General features: G+C 48.8%; 1 protein-coding gene across 1 annotated transcript in view; it reads left to right on the top strand.

Moving 5' to 3' along the window:
- Positions 1-26,187, top strand: part of LOC123763716 (muscleblind-like protein 1) — a 274,770-nt gene that overhangs the window by 247,105 nt on the left and 1,478 nt on the right. The window contains exon 6 of the mRNA XM_069304185.1: positions 23,607-24,012. Within this exon, the coding sequence (XP_069160286.1) occupies positions 23,607-24,012 (406 nt within the window). The remainder of the gene's footprint in view (positions 1-23,606; positions 24,013-26,187) is intronic.

Genomic DNA, 26,187 nt, shown 5'->3' with positions numbered 1-26,187 from the left:
CCTAACATCCCTGTGACTCATCTGAGTTTCCAGCTTCCACCCATGTCCCCTCGTTCTGTTACAATTCCGTGTGAACATTTCGTCTATGTCCACTCAGTCAATTCCCCTGAGTATTTTATACGTTCCAATCATATCCCCCCTCTCTCCCTTCTTCTTTCTAGTGTCGTAAGGTACAGTTCCCTCAGACGCTCCTCATACCCCTTCCCTCGTAACTCTGGGACAAGTCTCGTTGCAAACCTCTGAACCTTTTCAAGTTTCCTTATATGCTTCTTCAGATGGGGACTCCACGATGAGGCGGCATACTCTAAAACTGGCCTCACGTAGGCAGTGTAAAGCGCTCTAAATGCCTCCTTACTTAGGTTTCTGAATGATGTTCTAACTTTTGCCAGTGTAGAGTACGCTGCTGTCGTTATCCTATTTATATGTGCTTCAGGAGATTTCAGACTTCAGAATCCTATCAGATTAGGTGATATGTCCACGCCCATGTCTCTTTCTCGCGTCGTCACAGGTAGGCAATTCCCCTTCATTGTGTACTGTCCCTTTGGTCTCCTATCACCTAGTCCCATTTCCATAACTTTACATTTGCTCGTGTTGAACTCCAGTAGCCATTTCTCTTACCATCTCTGCAACCTGTTCAGGTCCTCTTGGAGGATCCTACAATCCTCATCTGTCACAACTCTTCTCATCAACTTTGCGTCATCCGCGAACATCGACATGTAGGACTCTACTCCTGTAAACATGTCGTTAACACATATTAGAAATAGAATTGGTCCCAGCACCGATCCTTGTGGTACTCCACTCGTTACTTTTCGCCAGTCCGACTTCTCGCCCCCTTACCGTAACTCTTTGGCTCCTTCCTGTTAGGTAGTTCCTTATCCATGGTAGGACCTTTCCTCCCACCCCCGCCTGCCTCTCGAGTTTGAACAGCAGTCTCATGTGCGGTACTGTATCAAAGGCTTTTTGGCAGTCCAGAAATATGCAGTCTGCCCAACCATCTCTGTCCTGTCTTATCCTCGTTATTTTATCATAGAATTCCAAAAGGTTTGTTAGGCACGATTTCCTTTTCCAGAACCCATGTTGATGTTTGTTCACAAACCTAATGTTCTCCAGGTGTGCAACCAGTCGTAGCCTAATTATTCTTTCCAGTATTTTACAGGGGATGCTTGTCAGTGATACAGGTCTATAGTTAAGTGTCTCCTCCCTATCGCCTTTCTTGAAGATCGGTACGACATTTGCCTTCTTCCAGCAACTGGGCAATTCTCCCGACATAAGCGACTCATTAAAGATCATTGCCAGAGGCACGCTGAGAGCCTGCGCTGCTTCTTTTAGTATCCACGGTGATACTTTGTCTGGTCCAACTGCTTTAGTTGCATCCAGTGTTGTCAACTGTTTCATTACTTCCCCTGCTGTCACCTCTATATCTGATAGTCTTTCATCTAGGGCAATCCCTTCTAACAATGGGAGCTGCTCAGGCTTGGTAGTGAACACTCCATGGAAACTGGCATTCAGTGCCTCGCAGATTTCCTTGTCACTTTCAGTATATGCCCCCTCTGTTTTCCTTAGTCTTGTCACTTGGTCGTACACCGACATTTTTCTTCTTATATGGCTGTGTAGTAACTTAGGTTGCTTTTTCGCTTTGATCGCAATATCGTTCTCATAGTCCCTTTCCGATGTTCGTCTTATGTTAATGTAATCGTTTCTAGCTCTGTTGCACCTGATCATGTTGCCCTCTGTCCTTTATCTTCTGTACTTCCTCCACTCCCGCCTGCTGGCCATTTTTGCTTCCTGACACTGTATTAAACCATGGGTTATTATATTCCCTCTTATTTTTTCCATTTACTGTTGGTATAAATCTCTCTTCGGCCTCCTGGCATTTCTGTATGACCAGGTCCATCATATCTTGGACTGTTTTTCCTCTAATTTCTTCCTCCCACTGCACTTCTCCCAGATAGTCCCTTATTCTCCTGTAATCCCCTTTCCTGTAGTCAACTCTCCTTTCCCAGACCTCTTGTCCCTTGGTCACAAGTTTGAATTTCATCATGTAGTCAAAGACTAGGACACAATGGTCGCTGGCTCGTAGAGGTATTTCATGCTCCAAATTCTCGATGTCTTCTACGTTCTGGGTGAAAATCAGGTCTAATAGGCTCGGTGCATCTCCTCCTCTTTCCCTTGTGTCTTCCTTCACATGTTGTGTTAGGAAATTCCTGTCTATAACATCTACTAACTTTGCTCCCCACGTTTCGTCCCCTCCATGGCGATTCCTTGATTCCCAATTTATCTCTCCATGATTTAGGTCCCCCATGATCAGCTTCACTCTCATTCTGTGGGCTAATGTTGCTGCCTTCTGCAGTTTATCTATGCATGCCTTGTTCTTGTCATTCATGTCACACACACACATGCCTTGTGTGTGTGTGTGTGTGTGTGTACTCACCTAGTTGTGTTTGCGGGGGTTGAGCTCCGGCTCTTTGGTCCCGCCTTTCAACCGTCAATCAACAGGTGTACAGATTCCTGAGCCTATTGGGCTCTATCATATCTACACTTGAAACTGTGTATGGAGTCAGCCTCCACCACATCACCACCTTATGCATTCCATTTGTCAACCACTCTGACACTAAAAACGTTCTTTCTAATATCTCTGTGGCTCATTTGGACGCTCAGTTTCCACCTGTGTCCCCTAGTGCGTGTGCCCCTTGTGTTAAATAGCCTGTCTTTAGATACCCTATCAATTCCCTTGAGAATCTTGAATGTGGTGATCATGTCCCCCCTAACTCTTCTGTCTTTCAGCGAAGTGAGGTTTAATTCCCGTAGTCTCTCCTCGTAGCTCATACCTCTCAGCTCGGGTACTAGTCTGGTGGCAAACCTTTGAACCTTTTCCAGTTTAGTCTTATCCTTGACTAGATATGGACTCCATGCTGGGGCTGCATACTCCAGGATTGGCCTGACATATGTGGTATACAAAGTTCTGAGTGATTCTTTACACAAGTTTCTGAATGCCGTTCGTATGTTGGCCAGCCTGGCATATGCATATGCTGATGTTATCCTCTTGATATGGGCTGCAGGAGACAGGTCTGGCGTGATATCAACTCCCAAGTCTTTTTCTTTCTCCTGAAGAATTTCCTCTCCCAGATGATACCTTGTATTTGGCCTCCTGCTCCCTACACCTATCTTCATTACATTACATTTGGCTGGGTTAAACTCTAACAACCATTTGTTCGACCATTCCTTCAGTTTGTCTAGGTCTTCTTGCCTCAAACAGTCCTCTTCTGTCTTAATGCTTCTCATAATTTTGGCATCGTCCGCAAACATTGAGGGAAATGAATCTATACCCTCCGGGAGATCATTTACATATATCAGAAACAAGATAGGACCGAGTACAGAGCCCTGTGGGACTCCACTGGTAACTTCACGCCAATTGGAGGTCTCACCCCTCACCGTAACTCTCTGCTTCCTGTTGCTTAGGTACTCCCTTATCCACTGGAGCACCTTACCAGCTACACCTGCCTGTCTCTCCAGCTTATGTACCAGCCTCTTATGCGGTACTGTGTCAAACGCTTTCCGACAATCCAAGAAAATGCAGTCCGCCCAGCCCTCTCTTTCTTGCTTAATCTGTGTCACCTGGTCGTAGAATTGTGTAAATCTTGCCAGTCAGGCAAGATTTACCCTCCCTGAACCCATGTTGGCGATTTGTCACGAAGTCCCTTCTCTCCAGATGTGCTACCAGTTTTTTTTCTCACGATCTTCTCCATCACCTTGCATGGTATACAAGTCAAGGACACTGGCCTGTAGTTCAGTGCCTCTTGCCTGTCGCCCTTTTTGTATATTGGGACCACATTTGCCGTCTTCCATATTTCTAGTAGGTCTCCCGTCTCCAGTGACCTACTATACACTGTGGAGAGTGGCAAGCAAAGTGCCTCTGTACACTCTTTCAGTACCCATGGCGAGATCCCGTCTGGACCAACAGCCTTTCTAACATCCAGATCCAGCAGGTGTCTCTTGACCTCTCTCGTAATTTCGAACTCTTCCAAGGCCGCCTGGTTTACTTCCCTTTCTCCTAGCACAGTGACCTCGCCTTTTTCTGTTGTGAAGACCTCTTGGAACCTCTTGTTGAGTTCATCACACACCTCTTTGTCATTCTCTGTACACCTGTCCTCGCCTGTTCTAAGTTTCACTACCTGTTCTTTCACTGTTGTTTTCCTTCTGATGTGACTGTGGAGTAGCTTTGGTTCGGTCTTGGCTTTGTTTGCTATATCATTTTCATAACTTTTCTCTGCTTCTCTTCTCACCCTGACATACTCATTCCTGGTTCTCTGGTATCTCTCTCTGCTTTCTGGTGTTCTGTTATTCCGAAAGTTCCTCCACGCCCTTTTGTTCAGTTTGTGTGTGTGTGTGTGTGTGTGTGTGTGTGTGTGTGTGTGTGTGTGTGTGTGTGTGTGTGTGTGTGTACAGGGTACTAGGGTCAACTGATCCGTCTCTTAACGTAAAAGTACTTCAATAATAACAGCAGGAATTTACCTGAGCATCAAAGGGGTTATATAGGCAGACTGCAATAATGAGGTTACGGCCAGAGTGTCCAGGTGTAAACTGTTACCAGTGGGGCTACACTACACTGTCCAGGTGTAAACTGTTACCAGTGGGGCTACACTACACTGTCCGGGTGTAAACTGTGTTACCAGGGTCGCTACACTACACTGTCCGGGTGTAAACTGTGTTACCAGGGTCGCTACACTACCCTGTCCAGGTGTAAACTGTTACCAGGGGCGCTACACTACTGTCCAGATGTAAACTGTTACCAGGGGCGCTACACTTCTGTCCAGATGTAAACTGTTACCAGGGGCGCTACACTTAGGTCCAGATGTAAACTGTTACCAGGGGCGCTACACTACTGTCCAGATGTAAACTGTTACTAGGGGCGCTACACTACTGTCCGGGTGTAAACTGTGTTACAAGGGACCTACACTACCCCTGTGGTGTAAATCTAGCTATAAAACCTCGTTCATAGATTATATTCCAAAAGGAGGCCGTAAGGTTAGGTTAGGGTTAACTTCTGGTTTAAAGATCACTGCAAAAATAACTCAATAACAGCTGGTAGTTGGTAGTGATCCACTCCTTCAGTGGTTCAAGAAGTGGTGATCATCTTCAGCGCTTCAAGAAGTAGTGATCATCTTCTTCAGTGGTTCAAGAAGTGGTGATCATCTTCTTCAGTGGTTCAAGAAGTAGTGATCATCTTCTTCAGTGGTTCAAGAAGTGGTGATCATCTTCTTCAGTGGTTCAAGAAGTAGTGATCCTCTTCTTCAGTGGTTCAAGAAGTAGTGATCCACTCCTTCAGTGGTTCAAGAAGTGGTGATCCTCTCCTTCAGTGGTTCAAGAAGTAGTGATCATCTTCTTCAGTGGTTCAAGAAGTGGTGATCATCTTCTTCAGTGGTTCAAGAAGTAGTGATCCACTCCTTCAGTGGTTCAAGAAGTGGTGATCCTCTCCTTCAGTGGTTCAAGAAGTGGTGATCCTCTCCTTCAGTGGTTCAAGAAGTGGTGATCCTCTCCTTCAGTGGTTCAAGAAGTGGTGATCATCTTCTTCAGTGGTTCAAGAAGTGGTGATCATCTTCAGCGCTTCAAGAAGTAGTGATCATCTTCTTCAGTGGTTCAAGAAGTGGTGATCATCTTCTTCAGTGGTTCAAGAAGTAGTGATCATCTTCTTCAGTGGTTCAAGAAGTGGTGATCATCATCTTCAGCGCTTCAAGAAGTAGTGATCATCTTCTTCAGTGGTTCAAGAAGTAGTGATCATCTTCTTCAGTGGTTCAGGAAGTGGTGATCATCTTCTTCAGTGGTTCAAGAAGTAGTGATCCTCTTCTTCAGTGGTTCAAGAAGTAGTGATCATCTTCTTCAGTGGTTCAAGAAGTGATCATCATCATCTTCAGTGGATCAAGAAGTAGTGATCCTCTTCTTCAGTGGTTCAAGAAGTGGTGATCATCTTCTTCAGTGGTTCAAGAAGTAGTGATCCTCTTCTTCAGTGGTTCAAGAAGTAGTGATCATCTTCTTCAGTGGTTCAAGAAGTGGTGATCATCTTCTTCAGTGGTTCAAGAAGTAGTGATCCTCTTCTTCAGTGGTTCAAGTAGTGATCATCTTCTTCAGTGGTTCAAGAAGTGGTGATCATCTTCTTCAGTGGTTCAAGAAGTAGTGATCCTCTTCTTTAGTGGTTCAAGAAGTAGTGATCCTCTCCTTCAGTGGTTCAAGAAGTAGTGATTCTCTTCTTCAGTGGTTCAAGAAGTAGTGATCCTCTTCTTCAGTGGTTCAAGAAGTGGTGATCATCTTCAGCGCTTCAAGAAGTAGTGATCATCTTCAGTGGTTCAAGAAGTAGTGATCCTCTTCTTCAGTGGTTCAAGAAGTAGTGATCATCTTCTTCATTGGTTCAAGAAGTGGTGATCCTCTCCTTCAGTGGTTCAAGAAGTGGTGATCCTCTCCTTCAGTGGTTCAAGAAGTGGTGATCCTCTCCTCCAGTGGTTCAAGAAGTGATGATCCTCTCCTTCAGTGGTTCAAGAAGTGGTGATCCTCTCCTTCAGTGGTTCAAGAAGTGGTGATCCTCTCCTTCAGTGGTTCAAGAAGTGGTGATCCTCTCCTTCAGTGGTTCAAGAAGTGGTGATCCTCTCCTCCAGTGGTTCAAGAAGTGATGATCCTCTCCTTCAGTGGTTCAAGAAGTGGTGATCCTCTCCTTCAGTGGTTCAAGAAGTAGTGATCCTCTTCTTTAGTGGTTCAAGAAGTAGTGATCCTCTCCTTCAGTGGTTCAAGAAGTAGTGATTCTCTTCTTCAGTGGTTCAAGAAGTAGTGATCCTCTTCTTCAGTGGTTCAAGAAGTGGTGATCCTCTCCTTCAGTGGTTCAAGAAGTGGTGATCCACTCCTTCAGTGGTTCAAGAAGTGGTGATCCTCTCCTTCAGTGGTTCAAGAAGTGGTGATCCTCTCCTTCAGTGGTTCAAGAAGTGGTGATCCTCTCCTTCAGTGATCATCTTCAGTGGTTCAAGACGTGGTGATCCTCTCCTTTAGTGGTTCAAGAAGTAGTGATCCTCTCCTCCAGTGGTTCAAGAAGTGGTGATCCTCTCCTTCAGTGGTTCAAGAAGTGGTGATCCTCTCCTTCAGTGGTTCAAGAAGTGGTGATCCTCTCCTTCAGTGATCATCTTCAGTGGTTCAAGAAGTAGTGATCCTCTCCTCCAGTGGTTCAAGAAGTGGTGATCCTCTCCTTCAGTGGTTCAAGAAGTGGTGATCCTCTCCTTCAGTGCTTCAAGAAGTGGTGATCCTCTCCTTCAGTGGTTCAAGAAGTGGTGATCCTCTCCTTCAGTGGTTCAAGAAGTGGTGATCCTCTCCTTCAGTGATCATCTTCAGTGGTTCAAGAAGTAGTGATCCTCTCCTCCAGTGGTTCAAGAAGTGGTGATCCTCTCCTTCAGTGCTTCAAGAAGTGGTGATCCTCTCCTTCAGTGGTTCAAGAAGTGGTGATCCTCTCCTTCAGTGGTTCAAGAAGTGGTGATCCTCTCCTTCAGTGATCATCTTCAGTGGTTCAAGAAGTGGTGATCCTCTCCTTTAGTGGTTCAAGAAGTAGTGATCCTCTCCTTCAGTGGTTCAAGAAGTGGTGATCCTCTCCTTCAGTGATCATCTTCAGTGGTTCAAGACGTGGTGATCCTCTCCTTTAGTGGTTCAAGAAGTAGTGATCCTCTCCTTCAGTGGTTCAAGAAGTGGTGATCCTCTCCTTTAGTGGTTCAAGAAGTAGTGATCCTCTCCTTCAGTGGTTCAAGAAGTGGTGATCCTCTCCTTCAGTGGTTCAAGAAGTAGTGATCCTCTTCTTCAGTGGTTCAAGAAGTGACCAATGAGAAGGCCCCAGACAGGCTGATTGCCGCCCCCCATTGACCTTCCGGTATATCTTTATATATACCAGTAGGTCAGTGTTGGTGCACTTAATGTAATTTAATTTTTAATGTAAGATTCTAAATTGAGGCTGGGGTTGTTCTTGCCCTTGCTGGGGTTGTTCTTGCCCTTGCTGGGGTTGTTCTTGCCCTTGCTGGGGTTGTTCTTGCCCTTGCTGGGGTTGTTCTTGCCCTTGCTGGGGTTGTTCTTGCCCTTGCTGGGGTGGTGCTAGAAGGGAGGCCGTCGCTCTACCGTCCAGCCCAAGTGACTGGGCGACGAAGTGGGGAGTTTGTTGTAATAATGGCGGGTGTCGATGCCGTCACTATTTTGTAGTGTAAACTCTCTCTTACACCATAATAACTAAACTGGCTGCAAGTCACTATTAAGGATTGAGTTTCGGTGTTGATTTCGTCTCGAAGATTCCGTTTACAGAACACACATGTTGTCACAAGGTTGTGTGTTGTAAGGGTGTTGTAAGGCAGCGTCTGGGATGCTCTCGGACGCAGGTTCGAATCCTCGTCACGGCCCTTGTGGATTTGTTCAGGTTGTTGTTGTTGATTTAGGGGCGACGACGATCGTGGGATCGGATGCGCCCCGGAGGACCCGTTAAGGGTGAATCGCGAAGCCAGGAAAGGTAAAACGCCAAGCTAACTCGCGAAACGAGTGACGCCAATCACTAGAAACTAATATGCCATACGGCAAATAAACGCACAGAGGGGCAGATGATTGGGGGGAGTCCCTCAGGGTGACAAGCACCGGCCCCGCCCCACACAGAGAACACCAGGTAGTAAAACCAAAACTCGACCCCCAACCAAAACGCAAAAGTCATCCAGTGTCCTCCGGCAGAGCAGAAACCGGCCGCCCACCACGACCGAGGGCACACCAGGAGCCCACCAAGACCCACCAAGCCTCGGCACCTCTCGGCCAAGCCGCCCCCCGAACACCGTCACCCCGCCGGGAGAACCAGCCAGAACACGCCAAAAAAAACTCTTATCAACAATCCCGTGACCCAAGGCGGTATGTGCGCCAAGAGTCGTACAATCAGACCGTTGAAAAGGGATGCCAAACGGCAGTAGCAAAGCCAAAACAAGACGTGATCAGGCGGCTCCCAGGCGGAGGTGGTGTCCAGACGTCCGCTCGGCTTCAAGGTTGAACCAGGAGTCACCCATCACAAGGTTGTTGTTGTGTTGATTTAGGGGCGACGACGATCATGGGATCGGATGCGCCCAGCCCATCACAAGGCTGTGTGTTGGTCCCCTGTCGTGTTGGCGACGCTTCGCCGCTAGATGGCGTCAGGGGGGAGGGTATGGTGCCCCCTTTCCCTTTAAACGCATCATATTAACCTGTAATTACAACGTTTATCCAAACTAATAGCTAGCTGCCTCAACCATTATCTGGAACTGTTAAGGTAATGTTTAAATGATAATTTGATTTATTTATGTAACCTGAAAGGAAACCATTAGCGGCGCCTCTCGCTAATGTGACCACGTCACTCGCGAGGTGCCAGTCACGGGTGCCAGTTACTAGAGGTGCCAGTCACGGGTGCCAGTTACTAGAGGTGCCAGTTACTAGAGGTGCCAGTCACGGGTGCCAGTTACTAGAGGTGCCAGTCACGGGTGCCAGTCACGGGTGCCAGTCACGGGTGCCAGTCACGGGTGCCAGTTACTAGAGGTGCCAGTCACGGGTGCCAGTTACTAGAGGTGCCAGTCACGGGTGCCAGTCACGGGTGCCAGTCACGGGTGCCAGTTACTAGAGGTGCCAGTCACGGGTGCCAGTTACTAGAGGTGCCAGTCACGGGTGCCAGTCACGGGTGCCAGTTACTAGAGGTGCCAGTCACGGGTGCCAGTTACTAGAGGTGCCAGTCACGGGTGCCAGTTACTAGAGGTGCCAGTCACGGGTGCCAGTCACGGGTGCCAGTCACGGGTGCCAGTTACTAGAGGTGCCAGTCACGGGTGCCAGTTACTAGAGGTGCCAGTCACGGGTGCCAGTTACTAGAGGTGCCAGTCACGGGTGCCAGTTACTAGAGGTGCCAGTCACGGGTGCCAGTCACGGGTGCCAGTCACGGGTGCCAGTTACTAGAGGTGCCAGTCACGGGTGCCAGTTACTAGAGGTGCCAGTCACGGGTGCCAGTTACCAGAAAGTAACTGTGCCAAAGAGCGTTAGTACCAACATTAATTTTCCTCCTGTAACGGTGACGGCTTTTAATGAGTAAACCCAAGTTGGGTAGGCAGTGTTGTTTACCTCTGACGGAGCATAGTGTGTGTGTGTGTGTGTGTGTGTGTGTGTGTGTGTGTGTGTGTGTGTGTGTGTGTGTGTGTGTGTGTGGTTACTGTGTGTGTGTGTGTGTGTGTGTGTAGTGGTGAAGCACTAACTAGAATCGAGACAAGAGGCGCAACATTACTAATACTGCCACATAATGAAACAAGGAGCGTTGTTTCCGTAGACTTGGTAACACCGCAGTTGTGTATAATCACTTTATTGTTCACTCTTCTTCTATCCTTATAATGCAAAGTTTGTCAGGTTTTTTATTTATTTTTTCTACCCCAGACGTGGCCAGACATTTACAATGCTAACCAGCATATATACATTTTCTTCTGTCCTCCATGGACAGAGTGAGAGATCTGTTAAACATATAGTTCAGTGGTGTATTGAACAATCAACCGCAGAAGGTGATTGTTGTGCTTTTAAAATGTTAATCTAACCTACATATATAAATACGTTGATACACAGAGTTACGTCTGCCCTACATAAAGTGGTCGATGTGTTCTTTACAGAGTGTCATTAATGTGCATTTACAAAGGTGAAATGTAATTCCGATTAGCTTCCACATATACTTTATACACATACATACATATACTTACGCACACAAATACATATACATACATTTATGGCTCTCCTACTCTGAGAGGGTAAGATAGCTGCTATAGAAACTAGTGTGTTATTAAGTACTTGACCACTGAAGGTGATTAAGGTGTTTTTACAAGCTCAAGTTATATAGTTACATCACATACATACATTGTATGTGTAGTTGATATATAGTTGATACATTGCATGGTCAATCTTGGGTACAAGTCCAATATATCAAGTGTTCCAGTACTCATATAGTAACTACAGAGTTCAGCATACCTTAGCCCAGGAGGGCGAAAGTTAGTCAATATGGGACATTCTACAATATAATGTTCAAGAGAGTGGATGTTTTCTCTTTCACAAAGTTGACACATTGTGTACTCGACATTTGGGTTTTGAGAAAGCTGCCAGATACGTCTATATCCCAGGCGTATTCTGGCCACTATAACATCACATTGCCGGGTTCTTGTTCTATTAGTCCCATATGTGAATGTCTCCTCACGATATCTATCATAATATTTAATGCTACAACATTCAGGTCTTTGTGAATTTGTCAGTGCAGACTACTGAGCACCTTGCCCTGTAGGCTTTATATATATATTGTGATAGTATGTGTGTTCATGTAATTTGTGTCAGTAAATTCACACATTTTATCATTGTGTTAAAGTGTGCCTCCATTATAATATTTCTCTATGAGCATACACGAAGGTTATCATAGTACCACCGAGGGAACACCACGTTCTCTATAGAAGTTCTTATTACCTGGAGAGTGGTAAAAAACAGCACAGACTTATATAAAAGTGTAACCTTAGCCATCCGATCACGTTCTTGTCACGGGGGGTGGGCCGGGGCTCTGCTGGGACTCGGCTGCTAGGGGCTCAAAAGGCCGAATACTCAGCCCCTCCGACTCCCAGGATTCACCGGAGTCTCCTTGGTCACACAGGAGAGGACCAACAATGCCCACCTCCGCAGGTCTTTGCTTCCATCACAAAAGGGGCGTGCCACTGATTCACCCGGGAAGCCCTTCAGTCAAACACGGGGAAACTGCTGTTAACAGTTCCGGCCTAGACCCGTGGAGGAGTGAAGGAAGACTCAGGCTTACCTTATAACAATAACCTCCCTGAGTCTTGCCTGCCAGACAAAAAGGTTGCAGGAACTCCTTTCCCGCCTGTCTTCTCTATCTTCTTCTTAACAAGGTCGCCAGCTGGGTTATTATATCTGCACCCCAGCGATGCAGTTCATTGGGTGTATTATATATTGTTTGTTGCCAGAAGGTTGCTACTCCTATAGATCTGCTATCGGACTGTTGACCCAGGGTACTCTCCCAGGAAGGTCTGTGTGGCTTTACCTCTCTCTAGCCACTACGTTACTAGTTGCCACCATTCAGGCACTGATACTGATCGGATGGCTAAGGTTATACTTTTATATGAGTCTGTGCTGTTTTTTACCACTCTCCAGGCAATAAGAACTGCTATAGAGAACGTGGTGTTCCCTCGGTGGTACTATGATAACCTTCGTGTATGCTCATAGAGAAATATTATAATGGAGGCACACTTTAACACAATGATAAAATGTGTGAATTTACTGACACAAATTACATGAACACACATACAATCACAAGTAATACATGAATATGAAAATAAGGATAATAAATCTGGAGATCGTCAGCAACTTTTCTTCCACGACCTCCAACACTCTCTCTCACAGGAGGGCCTCTTCACCACGTCGGCACCTCTTCTTCACTGTCCTGCCATCCATACACACTGTCCTCTCCAACGGTCTTGGACACAAGCTGCTCTGCAGCCTATTCTACTACTAAAGTATTAATGTCCTATTGCCACATACACAAGTAAATATTGTGGCCTAACTAGCCTACTCACACAAGGGGTAATGGGAGGGAAAGTGATCTACCTTCACATTCCTGGCTCACGACGCCTGTCCCTGATGGTGTGAGGTGCCCACACTTCCTGAGTCGGTCCTTGACGATCCAGGAACGTTCCACAGGTCCTCAGGTGTCGTGAAGCCTTCGCGTCGTCGCCGTTCCAATCCCTGAGATTCAGCTACCCCAATCCTGGTTCATCAATGGGCACTGAGCTAATCTAATCACTATTTCCCACACTCGCCCCTTCCACAAGGCGTTGCTCCTTGTCCTAGGAACGGTGTCGTCCCTCCAAAACCCTCAGTGAATGTGACCGGGTCACAGCTAGGCTTCCCCGCCACACCTTCCAGGCCCTCAACGTCCAGCGTCGCCGCCCAGCGTCGTCGCCGAATATTTTCCAAGTTTGGCACACTTTTGCTCAAACTTGGTTCCTTTTTGCTTTCCAGAAGCGCGGGGTCTCCAATATATAAGGTGGGCTGCGATGGCTAGCTCTAATCCACTGAGAAAAAGCTTGTAGAGCCTCAAATCCTTAAGAGCTGACCGAGGTGCATCCTCTCGCATCTACGGTCAGGTCAACACTGACGTTGGCGCCGCCCTGGGCACTCGGTGACGTCACAGCGGGCTCTGATTGGTCGCCCGCGACCTAAGTCGGCCAATCCGCGATCAGCTAGTGTCCCTTACAAAACGTCATATCTGCAGTAGGGGATATGTCGTACCTAGTAGCCAGAACTCACTTCTCAGCCTACTATGCAAGGCCCGATTTGCCTAATAAGCCAAGTTTTCATGAATTAATTGTTTTTCGACTACCTAACCTACCTAACCTAACCTAACTTTTTCGGCTACCTAACCTAACCTATAAAGATAGGTTAGGTTAGGTTAGGTAGGGTTGGTTAGGTTCGGTCATATATCTACTTTAATTTTATCTCCAATAAAAAACAATTGACCTCATACATAATGAAATGGGTAGCTTTATCATTTCATAAGAAAAAAAATAAAGAAAATATATTAATTCAGGAAAACATGGCTTATTAGGCAAATCGGGCCTTGCATAGTAGGCTGAGAAGTGCGTTCTGGCTACTAGGTACGACATATATATATATATATATATACATATATATATATATATATATATATATATATATATATATATATATATATATATATATATATATATATATAATTATTATATAATGACACTGGTTACTGTGATGGGCCATGACACTGGTTACTGTGAGGGGGCCATGATACTGTGGTTACTGTGAGGGGCCATGACACTGTGGTTACTGTGAGGGGAGCCATGACTGTGGTTACTGTGAGGGGCCATGACACTGTGGTTACTGTGAGGGGCCATGACACTGTGGTTACTGTGAGGGGGCCATGACACTGGTTACTGTGAGGGGGCCATGATACTGTGGTTACTGTGAGGGGCCATGACACTGTGGTTACTGTGAGGGGAGCCATGACTGTGGTTACTGTGAGGGGCCATGACACTGTGGTTACTGTGAGGGGGCCATGATACTGTGGGTACTGTGAGGGGGCCATGACTGTGGGTACTGTGAGGGGCCATGACTGTGGTTACTGTGAGGGGACCATGACTGTGGTTTCTGTGAGGGGCCCATGACACTGTGGTTACTGTGAGGGGGCCATGACACTGTTGTTACTGTGAGGGGCCATGACACTGTTGTTACTGTGAGGGGGGCCCATGACACTGTTGTTACTGTGAGGGGGCCCATGACACTGTGGTTACTGTGAGGGGGCCCATGACACTGTGGTTACTGTGAGGGGCCATGACACTGTTGTTACTGTGAGGGGCCATGACACTGTTGTTACTGTGAGGGGGGCCCATGACACTGTGGTTACTGTGAGGGGCCATGACACTGTGGTTACTGTGAGGGGCCATGACACTGTTGTTACTGTGAGGGGCCATGACACTGTTGTTACTGTGAGGGGGGCCCATGACACTGTGGTTACTGTGAGGGGCCATGGCACTGTGGTTACTGTGAGGGGCCCATGACACTGGTTACTGTGAGGGACCCATGACACTGTGGTTACTGTGAGGGGCCATGACACTGTGGTTACTGTGAGGGGCCCATGACACTGTGGTTACTGTGAGGGGCCATGACACTGTGGTTACTGTGAGGGCCCCATGACACTGTGGTTACTGTGAGGGGCCCATGACACTGGTTACTGTGAGGGACCCATGACACTGTGGTTACTGTGAGGGGCCCATGACACTGTGGTTACTGTGAGGGGCCCATGACACTGGTTACTGTGAGGGGGCCATGACACTGTGGTTACTGTGAGGGGCCCATGCCACTGTGGTTACTGTGAGGGGCCCATGTCACTGTGGTTACTGTGAGGGGGCCATGACACTGTGGTTACTGTGAGGGCCCCATGACACTGTGGTTACTGTGAGGGGGCCATGACACTGTGGTTACTGTGAGAGGCCCATGTCACTGTGGTTACTGTGAGGGGCCCATGACACTGTGGTTACTGTGAGGGGCCCATGACACTGTGGTTACTGTGAGGGCCCCATGACACTGTGGTTACTGTGAGGGGGCCCATGACACTGTGGTTACTGTAAGGGGGCATGACACTGTGGTTACTGTGAGGGGGCCATGACACGGTGGTTGCTGTGAGGGGCCATGACACTGTGGTTACTGTGAGGGGCCCAATCACCGCACCAATGATCGTCTAAACTATCATTGGTGCGGTGGTCACGGTACTGTGTAATCTTAGAGGTTATCCTGGACGGCATGGGTTCGAATCCTGGCCGGGTTAATTAAGAGTTCTTAGTGATCTATGGCTTGCGTGTTCCTGCAGCTTTCCAGCTCCCCCTCTCGATCCCCACCACACCCAGCTAGCCCCACAACGGGTGTAGGGCCACCCACCCCACCCACCTACTGCCCTCCCCCCCCCCTCTCCCCCACCCTGCAACCTATGCCCACACGTACAATGTACCCACCCCCCTCTACAAAGCATATGCCCATTCCCTCCACACTCACCCATGACAAGTCCACTACCACACCCATGGCATGCCCATACACCCTGCCCACCCACCATGCTTACACCCACTCCCACATCCCAGCCTCCACCAGCGCTACACACCCACCCACCCCCCTCTACAAAGCATATGCCCATTCCCTCCACACTCACCCATGACAAGTCCACTACCACAACCATGGCATGCCCATACACCCTGCCCACCCACCATGCTTACACCCACTCCCACATCCCAGCCTCCACCAGCTCTACACACCCACCCACCCACTCACAGTAAATGAGACAAAGATGGCCTGATTTCAGCACAGAATGAGAGAAACAACACTAAGTATTTAATGTGAACTGCTGTTGGTAATGAGACTAGTAATGGAACAAAGCGAGAGCGCAGATAGTAGAGCTAATGACCAGGAAGTCAAACGTGTGTAAATGCAGCATAATGGGGGGGGGGGAGGGCAGTAGGTGGGTGGGGTGGGTCGCCCTACACCCGTTGTGGGTGTAGGGCCACCTACACCCACAGACCGGACGGACCATTCTCCACCATTGGGTGGACGGACCATTCTCTTAATGTATACAGATGTAGTCGTATGGGATACAGTTGCCCACATCCTCAAAATGCTGAAATGTGCACATAAATGGAAAATGTTGTTTAGGTTAAAGCTGTATTTCCAACCAGAAATGTGCAGGTCTACACGACACAGTATGCGCTATAGTGGTCAGGTGTTCGTGTCATACACACTCAACGGAATGTTTCAACTTGATCGATAAGCTGGTAAACGGAGGTGCGAAAAGTCATATAATTTTTTTTATTCAAAAAGAGAGAGATTCAAAAGGAGCAGTTTCGTGACATCTTTTGTCGACACTTCCAAAATCAGCATGAATATTGCCTCAGTATGAGACATTCAAAGACTGTAAACAGATACAATTTTTTTTCCAATCGACGAAAGAATAAATAATATTCAACACTAATAATTTCCAGCAAGTTGGATATGGAAAGTAATTATCAGATGGCGCCGCCAAGCAGAAGAGACTATGTGGCACCATCAAAGTTGCACCATGTTCAGAAGGCGCTAAATATCACCAAGGATGCCAATACGAGAACAAAAGCACATGAGGCGAGCGATATCAGAGGTATCCAATTCACCAAGAATTCTATCGTGGGACAAGTGACGGTCGGGAAGCAAGACACACACGTCCTGGAAGTCAGGACATTCAATAAGGTTATGCACGAATGTAAGGAGAACAATGCAGTTTGGACAATAAGGAGCAGGGCGGCGTTCCATTAAGTGTCCGTGAGTTAAACGTGTATGGCCAATATGTAACCTCGTCAGAGCCGTTTCCCACCGCCGGTTACGGTGGTAAAAGGGCGGAGAGAGCAGTCTACCTGTAAGACCAGCAATAAGAAAACAACGACCTTACCATCAGGCATGGATTGAGGAATGACTAACTGGGTAGACGTCGGAATAAGTAACACGTTTGTGGAAAAATAGGACAAATGTGGAAACGGTTTTTGGACAAAACATGATAGCCGCGTTAGCAGCAGCGTCCGCGCACTCATTTAAGGACACACCAATGTGGCTGGGAATCCAGCAAAACTCAACTGTCTTAAATCTATTGGAGACAAGAAATGGCCAATTTTTAATTTCGACTACCACAAGATGGCTAGGATTAAATGACTCCAGAGCCACGAGGCACTGCGAGAGTCACTATAGTTATGACAAAGGAATGTTGACAGCGAGAAAGCAGCGACAATTGCATACAAAATGGCATAAGGTTCTGCTGTGAAGATGCTAAGTGCCTGGGGGCAGGAGGCACATATAGGTGTGGTCAGGACATACACCGGAGTAGCCTACACCATCGGTACACTCGGACCCATCTGTGAAGACGGTAACGGAGCGGGAGTGTGAAGAAAAGTGTGCAAGAAAAAGGCGCTTCAGATCCGTAGGAGGGTTAGAAACCTTTGCCACGTGGGTCAAGGCTTTGCAACACTTGGGAAGTGGGACCCTCCATGGGACAACACGAGGAGAAATATTGGTAACATGAACCGAGAGAGAATTCTGCAAGCGAGACGACCATACAGGAAAAAAGGAAGTTGATGAAAGGTAAGAGGGCCCACAGGAGGGACAATGGTCGAGGCACGACATAAGTAAGAGTGAGGATGATGTACGGACCGCAGCAAGGTCACATATGGAAAAAGCGATGTACTTAAACTGGATACACCTTACCTTGAGGTGCTTCCGGGGCTTAGCGTCCCCGCGGCCCGGTCGTCGACCAGGCCTCCTGGTTGCCGGACTGATCAACCAGGCTGTTGGACGCGGCTGCTCGCAGCCTGACGTACGAGTCACAGCCTGGTTGATCAGGTATCCTTTGGAGGTGCTTATCCAGTTCTCTCTTGAACACTGTGAGGGGTCGGCCAGTTATGCCCCTACCATATGTACACGATACAAGACTCGTCAGATCTTCTCATAGAGCAGACATGTAAACGGTTTTGGGATAAGGGTATTAGACGACATATGTAGTAAGCATAAGAGCAACTGTAGCATCAGCCAGAAAAAGGAATTATGAAATCCTCTAAATACAAGGACACAATGCTTCTATTCCTCTTAGATTGATATATACTTACTGGTCCACCTTTAACATAATATTTGCAGTGGTCCAGTAGTAGAAAACTTATTTTTTTATGAGACAATTAATTGTTTGTACGTTCGATCAATAGCTGCTGTAAGTGCTATAATATTTAGAAGATGAATTGGCTTTTCCACCTTGCATGCACCTCGATACTCACTCCTCCTTTCAAGGCAGGAGAGATTAACGAAATAGAAGAAATACAGGGAAGACATATGGTAGGCATACACACACACACAAGACATATGGTATGCATACACACACACACACACAAGACATATGGTATGCATACACACACACACACAAGACATATGGTATGCATACACACACAGAGGACATATGGTATGCATACACACACAGAAGACATGGTATGCATACACACACACACAGAGGACATATGGTATGCATACACACACACAGAAGACATATGATAGGCATACACACACACAGAAGACATATGATAGGCATACACACACACAGAAGACATACTATAGGCATACACACACACAGAAGACATATGATAGGCATACACACACACAGAAGACATATGATAGGCATACACACACACACAGAAGACATACTATAGGCATACACACACACAGAAGACATATGATAGGCATACACACACACAGAAGACATATGATAGGCATACACACACACAGAAGACATATGATAGGCATACACACACACAGAAGACATATGATAGGCATACACACACACAGAAGACATACTATAGGCATACACACACACAGAAGACATATGATAGGCATACACACACACAGAAGACATACTATAGGCATACACACACACAGAAGACATACTATAGGCATACACACACACAGAAGACATATGATAGGCATACACACACACACAGAAGACATACTATAGGCATACACACACACAGAAGACATATGATAGGCATACACACACACAGAAGACATATGATAGGCATACACACACACAGAAGACATATGATAGGCATACACACACACAGAAGACATATGATAGGCATACACACACACAGAAGACATATGATAGGCATACACACACACACAGAAGACATACTATAGGCATACACACACACAGAAGACATACTATAGGCATACACACACACACAGAAGACATACTATAGGCATACACACACACAGAAGACATATGATAGGCATACACACACACAGAAGACATACTATAGGCATACACACACACAGAAGACATACTATAGGCATACACACACACAGAAGACATATGATAGGCATACACACACACAGAAGACATACTATAGGCATACACACACACAGAAGACATATGATAGGCATACACACACACAGAAGACATATGATAGGCATACACACACACACAGAAGACATACTATAGGCATACACACACACAGAAGACATATGATAGGCATACACACACACAGAAGACATACTATAGGCATACACACACACAGAAGACATACTATAGGCATACACACACACAGAAGACATATGATAGGCATACACACACACAGAAGACATACTATAGGCATACACACACACAGAAGACATATGATAGGCATACACACACACAGAAGACATATGATAGGCATACACACACACACAGAAGACATACTATAGGCATACACACACACAGAAGACATATGATAGGCATACACACACACAGAAGACATATGATAGGCATACACACACACAGAAGACATATGATAGGCATACACACACACAGAAGACATATGATAGGCATACACACACACAGAAGACATACTATAGGCATACACACACACAGAAGACATATGATAGGCATACACACACACAGAAGACATACTATAGGCATACACACACACAGAAGACATACTATAGGCATACACACACACAGAAGACATATGATAGGCATACACACACACACAGAAGACATACTATAGGCATACACACACACAGAAGACATATGATAGGCATACACACACACAGAAGACATATGATAGGCATACACACACACAGAAGACATATGATAGGCATACACACACACAGAAGACATATGATAGGCATACACACACACAGAAGACATATGATAGGCATACACACACACACAGAAGACATACTATAGGCATACACACAGAAGACATACTATAGGCATACACACACACACAGAAGACATACTATAGGCATACACACACACAGAAGACATATGATAGGCATACACACACACAGAAGACATACTATAGGCATACACACACACAGAAGACATACTATAGGCATACACACACACAGAAGACATATGATAGGCATACACACACACAGAAGACATATGATAGGCATACACACACACAGAAGACATACTATAGGCATACACACACACAGAAGACATATGATAGGCATACACAGTAAAACTATACCAGAAAACCGCCTCAAAGATCTCGAAATGTGCTGAGGAAAGAAGACAAGAGACCCATCACATAATATATCTATGGAAGATACTGGAAGGCCCGGTTCCTAATGTGCACAACAAAATAACAACATACTGGAGTGAACGATATGGAAGGAAATGCACAAAGGAACCAATGAAGGGGTAAAGATGCCATAAACATGATGAACACGATGAACATAAGGCCCAGCGAAGAGTAAAGGTGCAGGCAATGAGTCACAATACCGTGGCTAAAGTATGTTGACCAGACCACACACTAGAAGGTGAAAGGACGGACCGAAACGTCGTCGTCCCTTCATTGCCCTGGATCCTCTTGGATGTTTTATCACGCATTCTCTTGAGCACTTGTAAAGGTCTGATAATACTGAACTCTTCCATGTAGAGGGAGACTGCTGAAAAATCATAGGCCATTAATGTATAGTATAGAATTTGTCCTAAAGTGTACATATTGCACTTTTGCTTTTCAACGGATCTATTTTGCACTTCCTGTAATGACTCCTGGTTTTGTAATGAGTGATTTCATTGGGGGACTGTGTGAGGGGGATGCGAGGGAGGACAGAAGACCATATTGCAAGTTAAGTCAACTTATTAGACAGATTCCCTATATCAGCCGATACACTGGATTATTTTAAAATTATATCAACACACTTGTTTTTTTAGTAGCATGCATTTTCTGAGAGTTTTAGGTCCGTTCCAAGTTTTGGAATATCTCCAGAACGGCTTAAGAACGTCTTTGAATTAGGCCTACGTGGGTTTTCACACAATAAATGTTGAGAATCAATCTACCCCAGATTGTAAAGATGTAATCCCCTTTTGTAGTGCGTGTTTACACTTTTGTATCGTAGGCGACATCAGTGATATTTGGTCCACAGCATTATGCTCTGTTGCCTCCTATATTAAGATTCACCAGGGGCCAGATTCACGAAGCAGTTACGCAAGTACTTACGAACCTGGGGCCAGATTCACGAAATGACTTACGCAAGCACTTACGAACGTTTACATCTTTCCTCAATCTTTGACGGCTTGGGTTACATTTATTAAACAGTTTACAAGCATGAAAACGTCCCATTTAGCTGTTGTTATTGTTATAAACAGCCTCCTGGTGCTTCGGAGGTCATTAACTGTTTAATAATTGTAAACAAAGCCGCCAAAGATTGAGAAAAGATGTACAGGTTTGTAAGTGCTTTCGTGAATCTGACCCCTGTACATCTTTTCTCAACCTTATGCGGCTTTGTTTACAATTATTAAACAGTTAATGAGCTGCGAAGCTCCAGGAGGCTGTTTATAACAATAACAACAGTTAATTGGCAAGTTTTCATGCTTATAAACTGTTTAATAAATGTAACCAAAGCCGTCAAAGATTGAGGAAAGATGTACACGTTCGTAAGTGCTTGCGTAAGTCCTTTCGTGAATCTGGCCCCAGGTTCGTAAGTGCTTGCGTAACCGCTTCGTGAAGCGGCCAGCATGGACGATGTGACTCACTGGCCATCAACCTGGCCAGCGAGGCCACAGCCAAGTGTTGGAAATGTTAAGTATAATTGTCTTGTGATTTATACAGTGGGGGAATAATTTATTGGTCATTATTTACTTTAATGATCTGAGAAGAAATGACTTTGTACTGTGATAATGACAAATCCGGAGGAATATATGCCTATTTGCCCATACCAGGCAGCTCCTGTTTATACCATAAACTCATTTACACGTGTGTAACTTACGCTTGAAACAATCCAGCAATCCCACGTCTTACATTATCGGATAAACAAGGGATTAACAGTTATCAATCCTCAGACTTAAAATTAAGTCCAAGGGTTATGATCCATGCATCAGCTGCAGGAGCCTCCCGATCTCTACCTCTGGCGGGAGCTGAAGGGATTATATATTAATGTATATAATGTATCATCTAAGATGTAATACAATGCAGTCATTAATTACTACAAAATATTACGAGCTACTCATGTCCTCACGGCTGGCTTAATCAATCACTCGACAACAATGGGGAACAGTGGAATTAAATACAATTTCAAATGAAAAGCTCCAAGGTCATCCCCCTAGATGTGCTGTGCAGGGTCAGACCAGCCACAGTATTACCAGAGATAGTATCCGTAGGGTAACTGATTTGATCTAGAAGGCCGTATACCAGTGTGTAGAGGGGGAAGCCTCACACGACTCCCCGGGTGCCTTACATTCTCCTCTCTGAGGCGAACGGCCCGTCCCCCCCATTAAAAGAACATGTGTACCCAATGTATATATATGTAGGTTCATGTTTTAGTGAGACTTTAGATAGTAGTAGAGATTATGGAGAGGATGGTAGGAGTACATGGTGAGGTGAGAGGTGACAGCCTCTGTCAGTGTGGTGAGGGGAGCTGGACGACGGTAAGTGTGGGTGTCATGTGTTGCTAGAGCCGCCGCTGGTCACCCGTCCACTCTCTCACCCGTCCCCGTCTCTCTTAACGCTGCTGCTGCTGGCGGGGCTGACCCCTGTTAACCCCCTCCCTCACCTGCCCCCTGCGACCAGCGGCCGGCCGGCTTGTGTCAGGCGTGACGGCCACCACCAGGAGACCTCCCGGGGCCGACCGTGTCTCAACCTTGAGGCCCGGGCCCTCCTGCAGGCGGCTGGCACGCCCCTAATGCGTCTCTTGCAGGGCGCTGCTGCTGCATGCGGCCTGGGCCCACCCACTGTCCTGTGCCCACACTATGACCTGCACTGGCCGGCGCTTGTCTCCACCGCCCCCACCACCACCCTCAGGGCGGCGGTGGGGGCGTGTGGAGGGGCACAGACTGCATGAGGGGGGGCCGCCCCACACCCCCGAGACGGGCGCCGCCATTATACAACTCTACATTAGCCATTTTGTTAACGCGTGCCTCTTCTTTTCTTTTATTTCTCGTGCTGTTGGTGCGCGTGTTGGGTGGCCGTATGCTGGCCTGCTTGGCTTGCCCCGCCTGCTACTAATAGCCTGGTTCTGCTGTTGCGGCCGCGGCCGCAGCTGTGCCCTTGGCGCCGCCTCCACCGCTGCCCGCCGCAGCCGCAGCCGCAGCTGCTGCCGCCGAGCTGGGCAAGAAGCGCGGCCGCGACCCCAGTGACGACCTCCTCATGGTACCTTGGCCATCTGCATGTTGGCCAGGTCGGGGCACGGCTCCCACGCCCACTCCCACAACACCACTCCCGTCCCACGCCCACTCCCACAACACCACCCCCGTTCCGCGCCCACTCCCACAACACCAACCCCGACCCACGCCTACAACACCACCCCCCTTCCACGCCCACAACACTACCCCCCCTTCCACGCCCACAACACTACCCCCCCCCTTCCACGCCCACAACACTACCCCCCCTCCCACAACACTACCCCCCCTCCCACGCCCACAACACTACCCCCCTCCCACGCCCACAACACTACCCCCTCCCACGCCTACAACACCACCCCCTCCCACGCCCACAACACTAATCCCTCCCACGACTACAACACTACCCCTTTCCCACGACCACAACACCACCCCCTCCCACGCCCACAACACCACCCCCCCCCCCCACTCCACGCTAACAACACTACTCCCCTCCCAAGCCCACACCACCACCCCCCTCCCACGCCCACAACACAAACCCCTCCCACGCCCACAACACCCGTCCCACGCCCACAACACCACCCATCCCACGCCCACAACACCACCACCCCGCTCCCACGCCCACAACACCCCCCCTCCCACGCCCACAACACTACTCCCCTCCCACGCCCACACCACCACCACCCACCCCCCCCCCCGCCCACGCCCACAACACTAACCCCTCCCACGCCCACAACACCCGTCCCACGCCCACAATACCCCCCCTCCCACGCCCACAATACCCCCCCCGCTCCCACGCCCACCCCCCCCGCACCCACGCCCACCCCCCTCCCACGCCCACAACACCACCCCCCTTCCCACGCCCTCAACACCACCCCCCCTCCCACGCCCACAACACCACCCCCCTCCCACACCCACACCACCCCCCTCCCACGCCCACAACACCTCCCCCCTCCCACGCCCACAACACCACCCCCCTCCCACGCCCACAACACCCCCCCCCCCTCCCACGCCCACAACACCCCCCCCCCTCCCACGCCTTCAACACCACCCCCCTCCCACGCCCACAACACCACCCCCTCCCACGCCCACAACACCACCCCCTCGCACGCCCACAACACCACCCCCTCCCACGCCCACAACACCACCCCCTCCCACGCCCACAACACCACCCCCTCCCACGCCCACAACACCACCCCCTCCCACGCCCACAACACCACCCCCCTCCCACGCCCACAACACCACCCCCTCCCACGCCCACAACACCACCCCCCCTCCCACGCCCACAACACCACGCCCTCCCACGCCCACAACACCACCCCCCTCCCACGCCCACAACACCACCCCCCTCCCACGCCCACAACACCACACCCCCCTCCCACGCCCACAACACTACCCCCTTTCCCACGCCCATAACCCAACCCCCTCCCACGCCCACAACACTACCCCCCCCTCCCACGCCCACAACACTACCCCCCCCCTCCCACGCCCACAACACTACCCCCCCTCCCACGCCCACAACACTAATCTCCTCCCACTACCCTAACACCACCCCCTCCCACGCCCACATCACCACCCCTCCCACGCCCACAACACCACCCCTCCCACGCCCACAACACCACCCATCCCACGCCCACAACACCACCCGTCACACGCCCACAACACCCGTCCCACGCCCACAACACCAACCGTCCCACGCCCACAACACCACCCTCTCCCACGCCTACAACACCACCCCCCCCCTCCCACGCCCAGAACACCACCCCCTCCCACAACACCACCCCCTCCCACGCCCACAACACCAAGCCCTCCCCTGCCCACAACACCACCGCCTCCCACGCCCACAACACTACCACCCTCCCACGCCCACAACACCACCCCCTCCCACGCCCACACCACCACCCCCCTCCCACAACACTACCCCACCTCTCACGCCCACAACACCACCCGCCTCCCACGCCCACAACACCACCCCCCTTCCCACGCCCACAACACTACCCCCCTCCCACGCCCACAACACCACCCCCCTCCCACAACACTACCCCACCTCCCACGCCCACAACACCACCCGCCTCCCACGCCCACAACACCACCCCCCCTCCCACGCCCACAACACCACCCCCCCTCCCACACCCACAATACTACCCCCCCTCCCACAACACTACCCCCCCTCCCACGCCCACAACACTACCCCCCCTCCCACAACACTACCCCCCCTCCCACGCCCACAACACCACCCGCCTCCCACGCCCACAACACCACCCGCCTCCCACGCCCACAACACTACCCGCCTCCCACGCCCACAACACCACCCCCTCCCACGCCCACAACACCACCCCCTCCCACGCCCACAACACCACCCGCCTCCCACGCCCACAACACCACCCGCCTCCCACGCCCACAACACCACCTCCCCTCCCACGCCCACAACACCACCCCCTCCCACGCCCACAACACCACCCCCCTTTCAC

This window comes from Procambarus clarkii, chromosome 52 (genome assembly GCF_040958095.1).
Source record: "Procambarus clarkii isolate CNS0578487 chromosome 52, FALCON_Pclarkii_2.0, whole genome shotgun sequence".
In the NCBI taxonomy this organism is placed as follows: Eukaryota; Metazoa; Arthropoda; class Malacostraca; order Decapoda; family Cambaridae; genus Procambarus; species Procambarus clarkii.
Note: the sequence above shows the minus strand (reverse complement) of the source record. Positions and strands in the feature narration are given on the sequence as shown.